Source organism: Paroedura picta, chromosome 12 (genome assembly GCF_049243985.1).
Source record: "Paroedura picta isolate Pp20150507F chromosome 12, Ppicta_v3.0, whole genome shotgun sequence".
NCBI lineage: Eukaryota > Metazoa > Chordata > Lepidosauria > Squamata > Gekkonidae > Paroedura > Paroedura picta.
Window position 1 is genome coordinate 45,097,127 of NC_135380.1, and position 19,669 is coordinate 45,116,795.

General features: G+C 49.2%; 1 protein-coding gene across 3 annotated transcripts in view; it reads right to left on the reverse strand.

Annotated features, from left to right (window-relative positions):
- The window catches only part of PTGES (prostaglandin E synthase), a 65,836-nt gene that overhangs the window by 16,129 nt on the left and 30,038 nt on the right, over positions 1–19,669 (reverse strand). For all 3 annotated transcript variants that reach the window (XM_077304907.1, XM_077304908.1, XM_077304906.1), the window contains one exon: positions 9,260–9,342. In XM_077304907.1, the coding sequence (XP_077161022.1) occupies positions 9,260–9,342 (83 nt within the window). The remainder of the gene's footprint in view (positions 1–9,259; positions 9,343–19,669) is intronic.

The window sequence follows — 19,669 nt, forward strand, 5'->3', positions numbered from 1 at the left end:
AAGAGAGATCGATTCAGGGGGGTTGCTGTGTTGGTCGGAAGAAGCAGGACAAAGTTTGAGTCCAAGGGCACCTTTAAGACCAGCAAAGTTTAATTCTGGGTATAAGCTTTCGTGTGCATGCATGCTTTGTGTACACATATCTGAAGAAACGTGCATGCCCAGGGAAGCTTATAGCTTGAATACAACTTGGTTGGTCTTAATGGTGCCACTGGACAAGTTTTGTCCTAAAAGAGAGAGAGCATGATGGTTAAACTGCCAGACTAGGATCTGGGAAACCCGGATTCAAATTCCCCACTGTGCCATGAAAGCTCTCTGGGTGACCTTCAGCCGGTCAAGCATTCTCAGGTCTAGTTTACCTCACAGGGTTGCTGTGATAAAATGGAGGAGAGGAGAAGAAGTAAGCCCCTGAGTAAGACTTAGCAGAGAGCAGAAGAGCTTGCCCCAGATAAACAGGGATAGCCGGAGCAGACACACTGCTGAAGGACTGGAAAGGAGGGAGGAAAGGAGAGAAAAGGCTAGATGTGGCCAAACCGTGCATCTCCAAATGTCCACAGACCACAATTTCCCTGAACCCCTGTAATCCGTGAACATCTGGAGAGCCACAGTTTGACCACCCGGGCCCAGGCCTTCACTTACATACACGATCCCAGAAAATCTACAGAGCTGAGCAACCCTTGGGAACATTTTGCATGGAGCACTGCTGCGCATGAGAGCCAGCGGACCCATAAATCCTTTGCTTACATTCCAGAGCCGGCTTTCTCTCTCAAACAATAAATAATAAATCCCTTCATGCCAGAGTCACATTCACCAAAATTTCTGAGGCGTGACACACACTTTCTCCCTCCATTCTGACCCAAGAGTCAAGAACACTGAATGAAGAAGGAGCAGCTGGGAGTAAACAACGTTTCCTTTTAGAAGCACCGGGGCAGAGGGACAGGGAGCTCCCACAGATCCCCAGTGGACCCCAAGAAAAGCAGCAGCCAATACTGACTGAGCCTTGCTCTTGGGGGGGGGGATAGGACAATGTTCGGGCAGCTTCTGGGATCTTCAGAGTGCCTACAGCAGGTGCCTGCTCTCTGAAGATAAGGAAACATCCAAAGACCAGGGTGTAGTCTGCACAGGGCTTTTTACCCACTCACAGGTTGAATAAATCCCTCTTGTATACATTGAATTCGATTTCCATTTTGATTTGGGGCACTTTAAAATTTCCCTCTGCAACATACATGATTGATCCAGAGTGACCCTACCTTCCCCCCCCTCCCCGATATCCAGAAGTGGGTATAACCCTCAATATTTGAAAAATCTCCCTCCGTAAGTGTGCAGATTTCTGCTTTTTGCAAATTAACTCTTCTCCATGCTTCATAGCAAAGCAGTTTTCCCTGATTGGCCAGGGAGCTCAAAAAAGCCCTAACTTCTCTCAGCAGAGATTTGCCTCTTGGATTTATTCCCCTGTCCTTTGCTTTCTCCAATCCTCTCCCCCCTCCAATTCAAGAAAAGATGGAAAGAGACTCCTGCTGCTGCTTTTGGCTCCCCTTCCCACTCTGAGCTTCCCCAATTAAGTGCAGAACACTTTCTGTTTCAATAGGGGTGAGGGGATAGAGGAAGACCAAGTTCAAATCGCACTGAATTCAGCAGGTTCCACCATGGAAAAAACAAAGTAAGTGCAGAATCAGTCCAGCCGTATTGTCAGGTCACATCTATAACCCTTGCAGTCCAGTTGGTCCACAAGCTTTAGCCCACGCTGCTCTGCTGTTGCTCCTCACCATTCCTGCAGAAGTGACTCACAAAAACCTGCAACAATTTTGTTTGTCTTGAAGGTGCTCATGGACTCTCACTCTTTTCTACTGCTACAGACTGACAAATGCCCATCTTGATCTGCTTCCTGCAAAGATGAAGCTCCTGCTTCATCCAGACAGACTGAGACAACATGCATGGGTTGTCCCTCCTCTGTGTTGTCCTCACAAAAACCCTGTGAAGTAGGCTAGGCTGAGCCTGCTTCCATGGGAGACTATTCCCCATGGTGTACTCATGGCTTCTGTAAATGTAGAGGCATAACCAATGTTCTTAAAAATAAGCACAGCCAATCAACTCCCCACCAACACCTGTCTTGACACACACCAAGTGTTTTCAGAAAGTAGGAAGAGCCCGATATGGATTTTGTCAAGAAAGGCTTCTGACTGGCCACTGGAGAGTTAATTGGCTTTGCTGATTTTTTTAAAAAACATTTCATTGGCAGCTGCTGATGTACAAGGATCTTCACTATGGGACTGACGGTAAGCTGGGGCAACCATTTTGTGGCTAGCTCAGCCTCCTGTGGCAGCCATTTTGAGGTTGCACCCACCACACTGTGTCAAAATAACAAAGGGGCCCACAGGATCAAAAAGTTCAGGGACCCTTGCTCTATTGCTCTATTCTATCTCCTTGTCTACTGTTCTCCCTGTATCAACGGAGTGCTTTTGGCAGCTTCAAACAACAACCTGAGCTGTCAGTATCTTAACACAGCCCGTGGCGCCGCCATAAGGGCTGTGTGGGAGGAGTTAGGGCAGGCTCTGTCCAGGATGAGGAAGGGTGCCGATTGGCCCCTTCCTCTGGACAGACCATCGGCCGGGCCAATCCCCACCCTACTGACAAGGAAGCAACTGTCGCTTCCTTGCCGGCGGCCTGATGCGATGGAGGCGCAAAGTGCCTCTGACGCATCAGGCCGCTGGCCAGGGAGCCCCCGGCAGCCGCGCGGAGCCGCCCACTGAAGGAGCCGCCCGCCGAAGGAGCTGCCCACCGCGAAGGAGCCGCCCACCGAGAAGGAGCCGCCCGCTGTCGCTGCAGCCCTCTCTACGGTAAGCCACCTTTCCTCACCCTGCCCTCGCCAGTCCCTCACTCTCCCCCCCTGCTAGCGCCTATTGTATTTGGATACAATGGGCTTTTTTACTAGTATGACTAGAAAGCAAAGAAGAATACCGATTTTGAAAAAAATAATAACTCACCCTGAGAATCCCAGTATTAAGTGTAGCTGTTCTGCATTTTGCCAGATTAACTTCCTCTTCCTCCCCTGCGTCTCCGATGCTGACACTGACATAGCGCGGTAGTCTGTTGCTGATTGGTCAGGGCGTCAATTCAAAGACTGCCTGGTTCCTGGTTGCCATTCCTTCACAAAATGTTTTGCCCTCATTTTGGGATCTGTTTTAAAGTGACTGTGCCCCAAAAGCCCACATTTTTATGAGCAGAGCTTTGCCTCTTGGATTTACTTTCCCCTCCTCATTCTCTGTGAGGCTGCTGCCTCCCCTCCCCCCCCCCCGCCCCGCCCCGCAGGAAAAGAAAGAAAAGAATGAGAAAGAGAACTTTTTCTCCCTCTCTCAAAAGAGACCATCCAATGAATCTATGGTTCAGTAGGTTCAGAATGGACAAAAGAGATACTTCTTAACACAGAGAGGGATTAAAATGTGGAATTAGCTGCCAGAGGATGTAGTGATGGCCACAGGAATAGACAGCTTTAAGAGGGATTAAGAGATTCATGCAGGTTTGCCTGTTGTTGGCCCACAAGAGGACCTGGTTGGCGACTACATGAGACAGGATGCTGGACTGATGGACCTACACTGGTCCGACCCAGCTAGGCAGTTATTGTGCTCCTAGGAAGGTCTTGGTCTCTGTACCTTGTTGCTGACCCTCCAGGGGAACTGGCTTGCCTCCGTGTGAGACGGGATGCTGGACTAGATGGACCACTAGTCTGATCCAGCAGAGCTCTTCTGATGTTCTTTAGAAGGCCTCAGCCTCTCTGCCCTGTTGTTGGCTCTCCAGAGGAACTGGTTGGTCACTCAGTGAAACAGGAATCTGGATTAGATGGACCACTGGTCTGATCCAGCAGGGCTTCTGAAGTTTTTATGGTCACTCCAGTCCAAGGAACACACTGACCCAGCTGGCACAACTATTGTGAGGAATTAAGAGAGGCACACAGGCAGCTTATGCAGTGGTTAAAAGCAGCAGTTTCTAAACTGAAGAGCTGGGTTTGATGATCCATTCCTCCTCCACCTGCAGCCAGCTGGGTGACCTTGGGCTAGTCACAGTCTTGTTATAACTGTTCTCACAGAGCAGTCCTGTCAGACCTCTATCAGCCCCACCTCCCTCACAGGGTGTCTGCTGTGGGAAGAGGAAGGGAAGGCTGGAAGCCACTTTGAGACTCCTTCAGGCAGTGAAAAACAGGGTACAAAAACCAACTCTTCTTCTTCCTCTTCTACAAGCAAAATGTATTCTACAAGGATTGGCTTCCACCCTAAAGATTTCGACAGGGATGAATCCAGAAGCCAGCAGCTGTGACTTGCCATGTCTGGGGCTCTTCCTCTGTTGTGCAAAGGAACAAAATCCAGTGGAGCCAAACTCCCAGGATTCCGTGCTGGATGGGGGGGTGGGGGGCAAGGAACAGAGCCAAAGGCTGGGTTCTTACTGCAGCAGTTAAAACTCACCATTTGTTTTATTTCAACATTTATAGGCTGTCTCTTTCCCCCCCACCCCCTGCTGTTGCACAACCCTTCCTTCTCTTAAGGGACAACACACAGGAGAAGCAGGGAGGCATGAAACTGGGTCCTGCCAGAGTGTGTGAAATGCGAATAAAACTGGTTTGGGAGGGAGAGAGTTTAGATGCTGCTTCTCCTTTGAACAGTTTCACCCACTGAAACCAATACAGGCTGGGCACCCCTCAAAGGGAAAGGAAGAAGCAGCTAAATTGTAGCAGGAGGAGCCCAGATTTCCTCACTCCCTTGCCCACCCTATGACTTCTGTGAGGATTCTTACCAAAACAGTCTTGGGGAAGCTCTTGGGGTAGCGAAGTTGAGCTCCATTGATAGGGCTGCCAGGTTCCCCCTTGGCCGCCAGCAGGTGATGGAGGGGGTAAGGTCCCCACCTAAAGGGGTAAAGTTGCAAGATCCAGACTGGGAAAATCCTAAAGGTTTGGGGATGGAGCCTTGGGGGAACAGGAACCTCAGTGGGTTATAATGCCACTGACTCCAATCTCTGTAGTCTGGAGATGAGCTGTATTTCCAAGGGATTTCCAGGTCCCACCTGGAGGCTGGCATCCCAGTTGACCACATTTGCAGTCTAATTAGACAACAAAGGTAGAAGGCACTCTCCTGAGCTGGGTTTAACTTCTACTCCTTCTGCCATTATACTAAAGGACACCCAATTAAGTGGATGAAATGGAAAGGCCTAAAAAGAATGCAAGACTGACTTATGGAACTCACTGCCACAAGATAACGTGAGGACCGCACTAGTTCTGATGGCTTTAAAAGGGGATGGGCTGTCCAGTGGCTACATGAAGCCTCCATATTCAAAAGCAGCTGACCTCAAACTATCCATTGCAGTGAGGGTGCCAACTCCAGGTTCTGAAATTCCTGAAGAGGTGTGTGTGGAGTTAGGCCTGCCAGCCTGAAGCTGGGAAATTTGTGGGTGTTGGCCGGCAGAGTTTGGGAAGGGGTGGAACCCTCAGTGTATGTGAACAGGATTCTTGGGGTGTTTGTAGACTGTAAGCTAAATATGAGCAGACAGTTAAAGAAGGCAAATGCAGTCTTGGGCTGTCTCAACAGAGGCATCACAACCAAATCACAAGGTGTCATTGGTCAGACCCCACCTGGAGTCCTCGTGCAGTTCTGGAGGCCTCACTTCTAAAACGACATGGACAAAATGGAGAGGGAACAGAGGAGAGCAACGAGGAGGATCCACGGCCTGGGGACCAAGCCCTAGGAGTAAAGGCGGAGGGACCTGGGAATGTTCAGCCCGGAGAAGAGGAGGCTGAGAGGGGAGAGGATGGCTGTCCTTGTATTTGGAGGAGGGCAGGGAAAGGTTCTGTTTTGCTGCCCTTAGTTCTTTATTCATAGAGTCTGCAAATGAGCCATCTGATGCCTGGGGAGAACAGGGAGCTCAGTGGGGCATAATGTCACAGGGTCCTCCAGGGGAACCCATCTCTCTAGCGTGGACAGGAGGCAAAATTCCAGGGGACCCTAGGTCCTACCTGGAGGCTGGCATCCCTATATCCTGCCCCCTTTCTAAAATCCAGCTGATGAGAGTGACCATTGACACCCCAAATCTCCTGAAGCAGAGCCACAGATTTTGGCTACCCCAAACCCTGAGCTGGATTGCCCAAGCCAGCCCAATCTCATCAGCTCTCAGGAGCTAAGGAGGGCCAGCCCTCACTAGGATTTGGATGGGAGGCCTCCCAGGAACACAAGGGTCGTGACACAGAGGCAGGTGATAGCAAAACCACATCTGAATGGCTCTTGTCTGGGAACCCCCATAAAGCAGCCGTGACTGGATTGATCCAGGCCAAATTAAAATCAAATTCAAAATCTCTTTTGTGGAAAGAGCTGCATGACAGGGTTGCCAACACAAAATTAAAGAATTCCCAGAGATCTGGGTTGGATTTTTAAGGGGAAGGAAGCTCATTGGGGACACAACCCCGCATAGTCCAACCCCCAAACTGATCTCCAGAATCCTGGAAATGAGTTGTCAGGCTGGGAGATCTCAGTTCAGTTAACAATCAAGTTTCATTTCGGCTATTTTCATTTTTTGTGCCTGCCCCTTCTTCGGCAAGGTGTACTTGCTAGTAACTTGATGATGCAGGTCACCCCTCAGGTAGCTTCCTGATCTAATTTGCCACAGAGGAGGAAGTTGCTAACGTTGCCAGCATGAATGTTCTAGCTCACCGCAACAACCATGATTCATGGGAATCCGGCCCCCAGGCTTCTGCAGAGCCCATTTGCATGAATTAAACTGAGCAAATTAACCACGGCACTCCGAGAAGGAAGAAAGGACACCTTAAGGGGAAAAAGGGATTTCCACGTTGACAGGCTCTCCTGGGCAACAGCCTGTGACATTTTGCCCAAGCAACCCCAGGTTGCAGAAGGAAGAGACAAATGTGCGGTGGGCGGCCAATTCTGAGTTCGGAAATTCCTGGAGTTTTTTTGCAGGGGAGGGCAGGACTTAGGGAGTGGTATCAAATGAATATTTATTTTTCCAGCCCAGCGTTCCTATACAGCTCAGGGCGGGTAACAACCCCATTCAAATCATTAGGCAAGCTGGAGAGTCCACCCTCCAAAGCTGCCACTTTCTCCTAGGAGGCTGACAGCGGAGGTCTGGGGATCCGTAGTAATTCCAGAAGCGCTCTAACCCACACTGCAGGATTGTTGCTGCTACATCGTTTAGGGCTTGAATCCCATTCAGTGATCAAGGCGATGTGTTTTAAGAAGAAAATTGGCAACAAACTGAAGAAGACTAGACAAGCTGGCCTTTATTTGAAAGCCTGTCTTCCATATTCTGAATGCTCTGCTTTGTCTACATGCAGGGGTGGCCAAATTGTGGTTCTCCAAATGTCCATGGACTACAATTACCTTGCGGCCCTGCCAGGCCATATTGGCAGGGGTTCATGGTAATTGTAGTCTTTTGTTATCTGAAGAGCCACAGATTGGCCAGTCCTGGTACAGTTTCAGTATTACGTTGTTATTTAGCAGAAGCACGGCAGGAACATCTGTCCACATCAAAAATGACTTGAAATACTTTAGAAAAGCTGTAACAATCTCAACAAACAGATATTTATGGAAATTATTGAATGTGTTCTGTTCTTTAAAAAAATGCATCATTTAAGATATAGCTACTTTGCCTACAAGAGCCTCTTGTGGCGCAGAGTGGTAAGGCAGCCGCCTGAAAGCTTTGCCCATGAGGCTGGGAGTTTGATCCCAGCAGCCGGCTCAAGGTTGACTCAGCCTTCCATCCTTCCGAGGTCGGTAAAATGAGTACCCAGCTTGCTGGGGGGTAAACGGTAATGACTGGGGAAGGCACTGGCAAACCACCCCGTATTGAGTCTGCCATGAAAACGCTGGAGGGCGTCACCCCAAGGGTCCTTTACCTTTACCTTTACCTTACTTTGCCTACTCATAGCATTGCATTTTGGATAGGGTCTACCTAAACAAAACCTAGTGAACCTAGTGGGATCAAAACACATGGGAATTTACGCATGGAGGGGGAAATGCAAATGGCTTCCTGCTGGCAGATGAGGGATGGTAAATCTCGCGTTTGCAGCCCTCCTCATGGGAAGACCCCTCCCCCATTTTCCCTCTGCCCCATTGTCCTGACAGGGCTGCAAGGGAAACCAAGCTGAACTTCTCCCTCCGCTCCTTGGCTTGTCAATCACAGCAAGCCACCAATCACAGCACAGCAGTTCTCTTGTGGACTGAAACTTTCTCCCCAGGCCCCCAGCCCTGAAAAAAACTTTTTAAAGGCACTTCCATGTTGTTATGCATAATGCCAAAACATATATGCATCTTTAATAAAATCAGCACTGCCCCATTGCTATGGGAAAATGCCAGAACAATACAGCATCCCCACCCCCTTTTTGGGATTCGTATTTTTTTGCACTTTATTTCTTTCTGGGCAGATTTCCAAAAAGACATTTTAAGCTAATGGTAGGCTTAAAAACAAGCTGTTCAGACCCCTGCAGGATCGGGAGGTCACCCGCCCGCCCGCCCTTCCCAAGCTCATTTCCCACCTCCAGAAGGTGCAAACGGGACTGTTTTTGCCCGCCCGAGTTGTGAGAAGGTCACTGAAGCCCCCAGAGACATTTTGTGCTAAAAGGAGGCACACACAAAGCGCACACGTGGCTGAACGATCGGGAGAAAGCTGATCAATCGCCTGCCTTTCCTCTTTCCCAGCTCATTTCCCACCTCCAGAAAACAAAAAAGGGGCCGTGCCTGATCCCAAGAAGACTGTGGGCAATTTAAAGAAGATTTTATTTCACCTTGGCTAATGTAGGTTTGCAGTCCTGCAAAAACATTTTTTTTTAAGACAATTACTCAAAGCAGGAAATGGAGAGGGGAGGGCTGGAGCCAGGGCGGGACAAAGCTGCTAAGACTATCTCGCATTTCCCCCTCCACACGGTCTGATCCCTGGTTGCTCACTGGTTGTTCACCAGGGGTTTGCATGATTTAGGGTGATTTACGACATCGTGCTTCAAAAATGGCCAAATTGCGACCCGACTACTGGACAGCCTTGGGATGTCGGTGACGTCATGTGGAGGGGCCTGAATATGCTGCTTACATTCAGAGTCTGTCCAGCTACATTTTACACGTAGGGAAATGCCCACATCTATTGTTGACAAAGTGCACTTTATAATAAATTGAGACATTTTGTTCTTTGCTTTAGCTGATCAGCCTCTTACATTCCTGACTGGATTCTCTTTTGCTGTTTCCCTGCCCCTTTCCCCAAATCTGGATTTAAGGCTGACCTGAGGCATCGCTCCACGTCCGGGTCTTCTCGGTGGTACTGCAACCCTCCATTCCGCAGGGCATCCTCTGGGTTAGCAAACGCCTGGAGGAAAACAGAAATCAACCTTAGTAGAGTCCAATAGCACCTTTAAGAGCAACAAAGATTTATTCAAGGCGTGAGCTTTCAAGTGCTCTTCCTCAGACGAAATGGAACAAGGGTCATAAGAGTACAGATATAAGGCAAAAGTAAATTGTGGCAAATTAGTAAACTGTGTCACAATATCCAAATTAAGCCACATGATGTTCAGGAGCTCTTGGTCCATGCAATGTAGTGGCCATTCCCTGTTTTGTGCCACCACTGCAAATGCTCGGGGACTCCCAGGAGCACCAGAAGTTCCACATGGGGACAATCCCTGAGTTCCCATTTGGGACTGCCATTTCCACAGGAGCCCCACCCAGCCACTGACGGGCCATGGGGACATGGGGTGGCCAGATGTACTGTGGGAAACTCCTGGAGTTTGGGGCACAGAACCTGGAAAAGACAGGGACTGAAACGGAAATAGGGTACAATGCATCAGGCTGCTGAAGTCTGTAGTCTGGGGAGAGCTTTAATTCCCAGGGATCCTACCTAGAGGCTGGCATTCCTAGGCCAGCAGACTTTTCCCAAGAGTGATTTGTGTTAATAGTATGTACATCACTGTAGCGGTACAACTCCATACTTTTCAAGATTCTTTAAAAACCTAGCAAAACCCCCACGCAGATGGAGAGAAATAAAGAAGTTGCACTGAATGAAGGCAGGATGTTGGCTTGCCAGTTCTGGGCTGGGAAATACCTGGAGATTTCGGTGTAGAACCTGGGAAGGGGAAGGTTTGTCACGGGGGGGGGGGGGACTTCAGCAGGGTGTCAGGCCATCAAGTCCACTCTCTGAAGCAGCTATTTTCTGCAGAGGAACGGATCTTGATCGCCTGGAGACCAAGCGTGATATTGGGAGGCCTCCAGGTGCCACCTGGTGGTTGGCAACCCTAGCTAGGAATAAATTGGTGCCTTCCTGTCCGACCTGCTGTCAGTAAGACTTTCCAAGAGGTACCAAAGTGAAAGACGGGAACCTATGCACTGGGGAGCAAAGCCTCCATGTCGAAGTTTCCCGTTCTTCTGGATCCAGAACATACACTTCCTGTTGAGGCATGGGACTGACTCCCTGGGCTCCCTGACAAGCTGTGCTGCCTTCAAAGGAAGTCTGGTAACAAATCCTGGCACAAACAAGTGCTCTGGAGGGTTATTTTTTAATAGTTTCCCTCCTTTGATCTTTCCCATATTTTTGCAGCAGGTTCCAGGATCACAATATCAAGCAGCTAGCTGGCAAAGCTACAATGAAGAAGCTTTATTAGCATAATGTACAAAACAGGCCAGCTAGATTTGGGCAACTGGGGCACAGGGCCCTTTAGGAAGAGGCCTCAGATGCAGGAGGGACTTCCCCATTTCTACCATACAGCTTTTGGTCAAATTCCAGAGCATCAGCCTGATGCCTCAGATGTGATGGCATCTCTGTTGGGACATGTCATGGCACGTTGGATGGTCCTCCCTGGTTTTGGGGGTAAGAAGAAGAAGAAGAGTTGGTTCCTATATGCCGCTTTTCTCTACTTGAAGGAGTCTTAGAGTGGCTTACGGTCACCTTCCCTTTCCTCTCCCCACAACAGACACTCTGTGAGGTGGGTGAAGCTGAGGGAGCCCTGATATTCCTGCTCACTCAGAACAGTTTTATCAGTGCCGTGGCGAGCCCAAGGTCACCCAGCTGGCTGCATGTGGGGGAGCGCAGAATCGAATGTGGCATGCCAGATTAGAAGTCCGCCCTCCTAACCACTACACCCAGCTGGCTCCCCCCTGCAGGCCAGATGACCAGCGGTGGGGAGGTAAGGCCTGGCAGTGGGGGACCCCCTCTCCACTAGATTTCACTGTTTTTTTGGGGGGTGGGGGATGTTAATATGTCGCTTATAGCATTTTAATGACCCATTTCAGCCTTGTACACATTCTAGGTTTTCCTTTTCTTTTCATTTTTGAAATCAGTCTCCAACAGTTTTCTTTGCAGAGTTTTCAGGAGATAAGGTCCGCAGTCTGCATCTTTCCCTTTATATTTGTTTACAATGAAAGCTGTGCACTTCACTTTTGCAGATCAGAAGCACATAATCAGCTCTAGGCCTGGGAGACACGGGTCAAGTCTGCACTTTGCTTTTTATCCCCTCCCACCCCGAATAAACCCCATCCCTCTACACTGAATTTGATTTCTATTTTGATTTTGGATGCTTTAAATTTTCCCTCTGCAACATCCATGATTGATCTTCACTGACCCTACCTTTCCTCCACCTTTCCTCCTTATATCCAGGAGCGGATATAAGTTGCTATATTTGAAGACTTTTGCAGATTAATTTCCTGCCTGGCTGTTGCAAGGCTTCCCTCCCAAGATTTATTTTTGCCCTGTTTTAAATCGACTGCACTCGAGAAGCCCACACTTCTCTCAGCAGAGATTTGCGTCTTGGATGTATTCCTCTCCTCTGCTGTCTCCAATCTTCTCTCCCTCCCCCCCCCCCCCATTCAGGAAAAGAAGTAAAGAGCCTCCAGCTGCGCTTAGCTCCGCTCCTCGCTCCTCGCTTCCCCAATCAAGTGCAGAACAATTTTCTGTTTCAATTTGGGTAGAGATCCAGGTTCAAATCGATCTGAATTCAGCAGGATCGACAACAGAAAAAAAAAGTAAGTGCAGAATCAGCCATGGTGCCTGTCAGTGTTTCCATCCACCACCTCCACCACCACCAAATACACACATGCACCTGGGAGAAGGAGTGGTAATTTATCTATTTTTATTATTTCTTGCATTTTAGCCTCACTTGGACTCCAGGTGGATTGCGCAGAGTGAGTTAAACACAATTGACAGGATGGGACCTGCAGTGGGTGTCACAACTGGCATGAAGGCTATAGAACCAACTACAAGTCTAAAAGCGGAACTGAAGCAAAGCATAATTTCTTCACATGACGCATTAAACAATGCAAAAATTGCACAGTGGGATCCTAGTGTCAACAAGCTATATGCAGTATTATAAACCAGTCCCTAACACTTAATCCAAGTCACTTTGTGACTCTGTTGCCTGCTTAGAAAGCCCTCTTGAATCACTCCTGCCCTAGTTCAACAATCAGTCAATCGTGTCGTACTGAGCTCGTCTTGGAGGGAGCGATTCAGAATGGCCAGGCATTGGGGGGGAGGGGGGGCATACAACACTCCGGTAGTGTATGGAAGTTGCAGTCACCCAAGAGCTGAGCTTTGACCCCTTCTCTCATTTGTACACACACACACACACACACACACACACACCTTAGGAGATTTACAGCATGCTGCTGTGACTGGGCAAACTGAGCTATATTAACTAAATATCTCGATAACTGGAACCTGTGATCTTCTTTATGCAAAACAGGTTTTCATCACCCCTCTTTTTCTTCTAAGCCCAAAAGCAGTGTGGGGAGAGCAATTTCAATAGACAAAGCCTTGCTCTGCCCCAGAGTGCCTCAGAACTTCACACACAACACCACACAAAGATGGAGAAGCATGAGAAGGGCCACAAGCTCTGCTCCCGTTTCTATATCTGGATTGGATTTTGTACACAGATTGTTTGCAAAATTACTAGGGATCCCAACTAAGGGGGCTGAAACCAACCAGCCCCTATCGCAAGGCCCCTGCAAGGGTCTCTGGCGCGGCCTCATTGGGAGCCCCGTGGCCCCTTCTGGCCCCCCACCTGGGGACAAAAGGTCTCCTAGCACTGGAGGAGATGTGGAAAAGGGCACCAGAGTGGGAGGCTGAGGCGGGGAGACCAGACCGAGTTTCCAAAATGACGCCTCGGATAGCGGGCAGGGTGGAGGGGGAAGTCCCTTTCTCCCTCTCTCCCCAGGCATGCGATGGAGCCGACGAGCAGGAGGCTTCGGACGGAGAAAAGGATGTTTCCGCTCCTTCCCCAGAGAGTCATGAGTCCCATGCGAATTCCCTGCCTCAGGAGTGGTGGCGCCTACAAGCACAGGCAGCTCCAAGAGGGGATGGGATCAACATCTGGAGCAGAAGTCTGCCAGTGGCCATCAGCTATAAGGTACAGATGGAATTCGCAGTCTGGGGCCGTGATGCTCTGTATTCTTGGTGCTTGAGACTGGGGGAGGGGGGGGCTGTGTTTTTTTTAATTGCCAGGAATGGGTGCCCCCTTTTCCTGGTGATTTCAAAAAGACACAGTTTTTCCCCTCCTCTGACCTTTGGCCTCATTGGCCTAGCCAGAAAGGATGTATCTGAAGGGAGGGGGGAGACTTCTTCTTCCCAGAGTCCGTCTAGGAGACAAAGTTTCCTGTGGGGGGACTGGGACTCCCTCCAGGCAACACCTGGTTGAATCCAGGTAGGAGGGACAGAGAGGTATATCTCTGACCACCGAAATAGAGGTTTTTTGCCTGCTGACAATTGAAGTAGGAGGTTAGCAGCCATCTTGAACCAAGTGGCTGCCAGGTGAGCTGATGGACATGCAGTAAGAAATTGGGATCCCTTAAGCCAGGTGCCTGTATTTGACATCAGATGGGATATGTTTTAGCAGAGGGACAGAAGGGTTGTGTTCCACCCAATTTCTTTTCACTATTTTGGTTAAGTCTGTGCTGTGCTAAACATGGCTTGCAAGGCATAAGTGGGCTTGTTCCCTCACAAAGGGCAAACATGGGAGGGCTTCTGGAGTTCTGGCTCCACCGGTGAACCTCCTGATGGGCCCTGGGCTTTGGCCATGGTGTTACTGTGAACCAGGGGTAGTCAAACTGCGGCCCTCCAGATGTCCATGGACTACAATTCCCAGGAGCCCCTGCCAGCATTCGCTGGCAGGGGCTCCTGGGAATTGTAGTCCATGGACATCTGGAGGGCCGCAGTTTGACTACCCCTGCCGTGAACATTGAACTGGATGGGTCCAACATGGCCTTGCTTACGTTCTTATTATCTGTACCCTTCATGAGAGCCCCTACACAAATAGGCTCTGCATAGAAGACAATATAGAGCAATCCCATTCCAATTATTATTGGTCTAAAAGCAACTTAAGCCATAGGAGGAAGACTTAGGAAGAAAAAGGTGAACCAAAGCAGGAAGGCAGAACTCCCCAGGGGTACTCTGCTATGCCACGCCTCCTCTGGCAATCAGCTCCCGGATGTCTGTATTGCGTGCCTTTTTAAAAAACGGCAAGCACCACCGCAGACAGGGGTGTGCGTTTTTGTGCTACATTACATTTCTCTTTCCGAGCATGAACGTCAGCCCCCTAGGGGAGCAACACAAGCACATTGCAAAAAACTGTGAGCTCCACTGTAAACATCTTAATTGCTGCCTTTGTGCACTTGAGTGCCTGCCAGGAAGTGGGCTGCAGTGGAGAAATACTTAAACTGAGCGTAAACAAAGGAGCCCCAGCAGATCCAAATGTGTCATAGGGCACTGCCTTCCAAGAATCGGACCATGACAGGCTGCAGCAGGGAGAATCAACATGTTTGAATGGAACCTTACATTAACTCCCCTCACCTAGAAAGGCAGCAATTCAGGGGAATGACTGGCTTCACTTATTTATCTCCTGGATTAGGTCTCTATTCTGCGAGTTCAAGGCAAATCCTTGCTCTTTCAAGAAAAAGATGTTTGCTTTCTCTTCCCGCTGTTCACTGCAGTCAGAATCCTCTTTGTCCTGTGCCATCCCTGCCTCCTTAGAATGCTCTGCATTCAGTGCAGGAGTTTACAAACTTTTACCAAGCCTCAGGCTAAAACTACTCCTAGGCTTTGGCCACGTCAAACCACGGCTAGGGCTTGCCCTTTGCAGATTCTTGTAGAAAAATTTGTTTCGCTTTTCTTGCTCCACATACACATCACACCAAGTAGCAAATGGGAGGGGGGGGGAGATACCTTTAGGTTGGAGCCGGGAGCCGGGAGTGAGAGGGATTTGGTCCAGGGAGGGACCTCAGTGGAGTAAAATGCTGTGGAGTCCCCACCCAAGCAGCCCTTTTCTCCAGGGAAACTGACCTCTGTCGCTGTAGATGAGCTGTAAAAGCCAGGTGATCCTCAGGTCCCACCTGGATACTGGCATCCCTAGCTTCCAGGGAAAGCAGGAGACCTCCCCGTGCAGCAGCATACCAAGCCCAAATAGGCTCTCCTTTTATTTTTTCAAAACCCATTATTTGCAGAGGCAGCAGGCAAGGGCTACCAACCTCCAGGTGATGACTGGAAATCTGGGATCACAACTGATCTCCAAACAGCCAATCAGGAAGGTGGACTCTAAGGCATTGGACCCCACTAAAGTCCCTCCCCTCCAGAGACTCCGCCCTCCCCAGGCTTCATCCCCCCCCCCACTCGCCAGGTATTTCCCAACCTGGAGCTGGCAACCCAACTGCAGGTCCAACTCATTAGAAACCCAAATAACAGTCTGGCTGCTGTCTCCCTCCTGCCACTCAAAGGCTTTAGAAATGAGTCAGTTCTTACTGCTTCTGGCCAAAGGACAGAATAAAACATAGATAAGGCATAGGAAGTATGAAAATAAACAGAAGAAGAAGAAGAAGAAGAAGAAGAAGAAGAAGAAGAAGAAGAAGAAGAAGAAGAAGAAGAAGAAGAAGAGTTGATTCTTTATGCCGCTTTTCTCTATCCGAAGGAGGCTCAAAGCGGTTTACAGTCGCCTTCCCATTCCTCTCCCCACAACAGACACCCTGAGGGGTGGGGGTGAGGCTGAGAGAGCCCGGATATCAGTGCCTGGTCAGAACAGCTTTCTAAGTGCCTTGACAAGCCCAAGGTCACCCAGCTGGTTGCATGTGGGGGAGCTAAGAATCGAACCCGGCATGCCAGATTAGAAGTCCACACTCCTAACCACTACACCAAACTGGTGTAGTGGTTAGGAGTGTGGACTTCTAATCTGGCATGCCGGGTTCGATTCTTAGCTCCCCAAACTGGTGTAGTAGTTAGGAGTGTAGAGCCAGCTTGTCTGAGAGTGGAGGGGTAAAAAATCAAATAAGATGTCACAGAATGAAAACAGATTACTAAAATACAGATTTTAAGAGTTGTGAAAAAATGGGGATAGATCCCTAAAGCAGAATGATCTATTTCAACCTTGTATTTATTCTCAGCTTTCTCTTTTTTAGAAGCAAGTCTTCAGCAGAGTTTTAAGGGGATAAGAAGCAGCCTGAATCATTCCCTTATTATTCTACAAGAAGGAAGACTAGAGAGTCAGAGTACCTTTACTGGCATAAAGAGGACTAGAGAATTCCCCTATTTAAAAAGTGTGCATTGATCTATTTCAGGGTTATGCCAGAGCCCTGGAGGGGATTTAATGTATATATATCCTTATCCATGGTTCCTCTTAATATTTGTGAAACTGGCCAGGGGGTGGAACGTGTCCGAGGTGTCTGAGTTGGAATAGGGCCGATCAGGGTGTGGCTAGCAAACCCTGATTGGCCCACCCTTGCAGCTCCCACCCTCCCTTGCCAACAACTCGCCCCTTGACTGACACGCCGCACAGAGAGCACCACGGTCACCAGCGCCGCCGATCACCAGCCCCAGGCAGCCTGCGGTAGCGCTAAAAACAGTAAGGGCCGAGAAAGGAACATGCAAGAAACCAGGAGGAGGAGAGGGGGGAAATGCATGTGGCGTCCGCCCGCTCCCAAAGCCCTGCGCTGGGCCCCACTGAAGCTCAGACAAAAGGGAGCAAGAAAGGGAAACTCCGAAAATCAAGCCAGAGGGGACGGGAGGGGAATGGATGCTCCCAAAGCCCTGCGCTGGGCTGTGGGAATGCTAACAACCAGAGGGAGCAAACAATGCAAACACTAACAACCAGGAAGGACGGGGGGGAGTGCCTACCTCTGCGGCACTCCGTGGGCTTATTGCGTGTCCCTGGGATGCAGGGGGGAACGGCCACCACCTCCCCCACTCACAAGCCCCTCAGCTGCCTCCGTGTCACCACTCCGGCCTCTGCGAAGGCCCAGCCATGGAGTGAGGAGTGGCCGCTTCCTCCCCCAACGTCCCGTGCCCACCTCCACGCTCTTACGGCTGCAGCATACTACGGGCTTATCAGTAGTATATTTATAAAATATTTTTTAAAGGACCTGGGGTAATCTTTATCTTATTTGGGCAGGTTGACACGCCCCCCCTCCCCAAATGACCAATGATGGCCCTGGAAGGGGTGGGAAGGGCAGGAGCCCCAGCCATCCAGACCTTTGCTGGCCGAGGCTCCCCTGGCATGACTCACCTGCTGGTGGCAGCTGGAGTCTACAGTGGTGAGTCCTTTGGGGGTTGGCTGGGGGGTGGTTTTGTGTGTGTGTGATTGAGTCTGGGTGGAAGGGTTGGAGGGAGGGGGTTGCTTGGGTAGGAGTTGTCCTGGATGATGTCACTTCTGGTGACATATCACTTCCTAGGGGCGTGGCCAGCTGACCACTTCAGGGTTACCACAAAGTCTGCAAAATTGTTCAGGGGTTACTCCACAGTCGGAAGGTTGAAAAAGGCTGACCTAGTTAATGGAGGCAGTAGGAAAATTGCTGGCCCAGAAGGCAGCAATAGGAGCCCATGGTAAATAGCCCGAAGTTCAAACACGGCACCGTAGGATTCTTCTGAACACGACACCCTCTCATTTCCCGATGTGTTGTTGTGTTCAGAAGAATCATCTTGGGCTTAGGTCTCTGCAGCAAGGAAAAGAACCTCACTTTGTATAAATCCTGAATGTCATATCGGGATAAGTGGTTGGTTATCAGTTGTTTAAAGAGGATTGAGTCTATGAGTTTATTAGAATTGCTGTGCTATGTTTCAACCTTGTGCTGCTTACAGCGGGCTCTAGTTGTTTTCCTTTGTGGTATCACCTGCTGTTTCCCTCTTAGCTGTTATTGTCACAAAGAGTAAGACAAGGAAATGTGGACAAGATCTGCAAGGGTGTGTATTTTGGATGTTCCTCCCCAGGGTGTAACACCACAGAGTCCCCCCTCCAGAGCAGCCATTTTCTCCAGGGGAATTGATCTGTTGTCTGAAGGTCAGTTGTAATAGCGGATCTCTAGGTGCAGAAGAGATTAAACAAAGGTGGCAAAATTATACAGAAGAACTATAACAAGAGCGAGCTTAACATCCCTGATAACCACGATGGGGTAGTCACTGACCTGGAACCAGACATCCTGGAATGTGAAGCCAAATGGGCCTTAGGAAGTCTGAGCTATAATAAAGCTAGCGGAGGTGACAGCATTCCAGTTGAACTATTCCAAATCTTAAAAGACAATGCAGTAAAAGTGCTATACTCCATAGGCCAGCAAATCTGAAAAACTCAACAGTGGCCACAGGATTGGAAAAGGTCAGTTTACATTCCAATCCCAAAGAAGGGCATTGCCAAAGAATGTTCAAACTACCGCACCACTGCACTCATTTCTCATGCTAGCAAAGTTATGCTCAAAATCCTACAAGCTAGGCTCCAGCAACATGTGTACCGAGAACTTCCAAAAGTACAGACAGGATTTCGAAGAGGCAGAGGAACTAGAGATCAAATTGCGAACATACGCTGGATCATGGAGAAGGCTAGGGAGTTCCAGAAAAACATGTACTTCTGCTTCATTGACTATGCTAAAGCCTTTGATTGTGTAGAGCACAACAAATTGTGGCAAGTTCTTAAAGAGATGGGAATACCAGAGCATCTTATCTGTCTCTTGAGAAATCTATATGCAGGTCAAAAAGCAGCAGTGAGAACCAGGCATGGAATCACTGATTGGTCCAAAATTGAGAAAGAATTTCGACAAGGCTGTATACCGTTGCCTTGTTTATTTAACTTGTACGCGGAGCACATCATGAGAAAGGCAGGGTTAGATGAGTCACAAATTGGAATCAAGATTGCAGGGAGAAATATCAACAACCTCAGATATACAGATGATACCAGTCTAATGGCAGAAAGCAAAGAGGAACTAAAGAGCCTGTTGATGCGGGTGAAGGAGGAGAGTGCAAAAGTTGGCTTGAAACTCAACATCAAGAAAACAAAGATCATGGCATCTGGCCCTCTCAATTCCTGGCAAATAGATGGAGAAGAAATGGAGGTAGTGACAGATTTTATTTTCCTGGGCTCCGAGATCACTGCATATGGGGACTGCAGCAAAGAAACTAAAAGACGCTTGCTCCTGAGGAGTCCTAGAGGAGATCAGCCCTGACTGCTCCTTAGAAGGCCAGATCCTGAAGATGAAACTCAAATACTTTGGCCACCTCATGAGAAGGAAGGACTCCCTGGAGAAGAGCCTAATGCTGGGAGCGATTGAGGGCAAAAGAAGAAGGGGATGACAGAGCATGAGGTGGCTGGATGGAGTCACTGAAGCAGTAGGTGCAAACTTAAATGGACTCCGGGGAATGGTAGAGGACAGGAAGGACTGGAGGATCAATGTCTATGGGGTTGCGATGG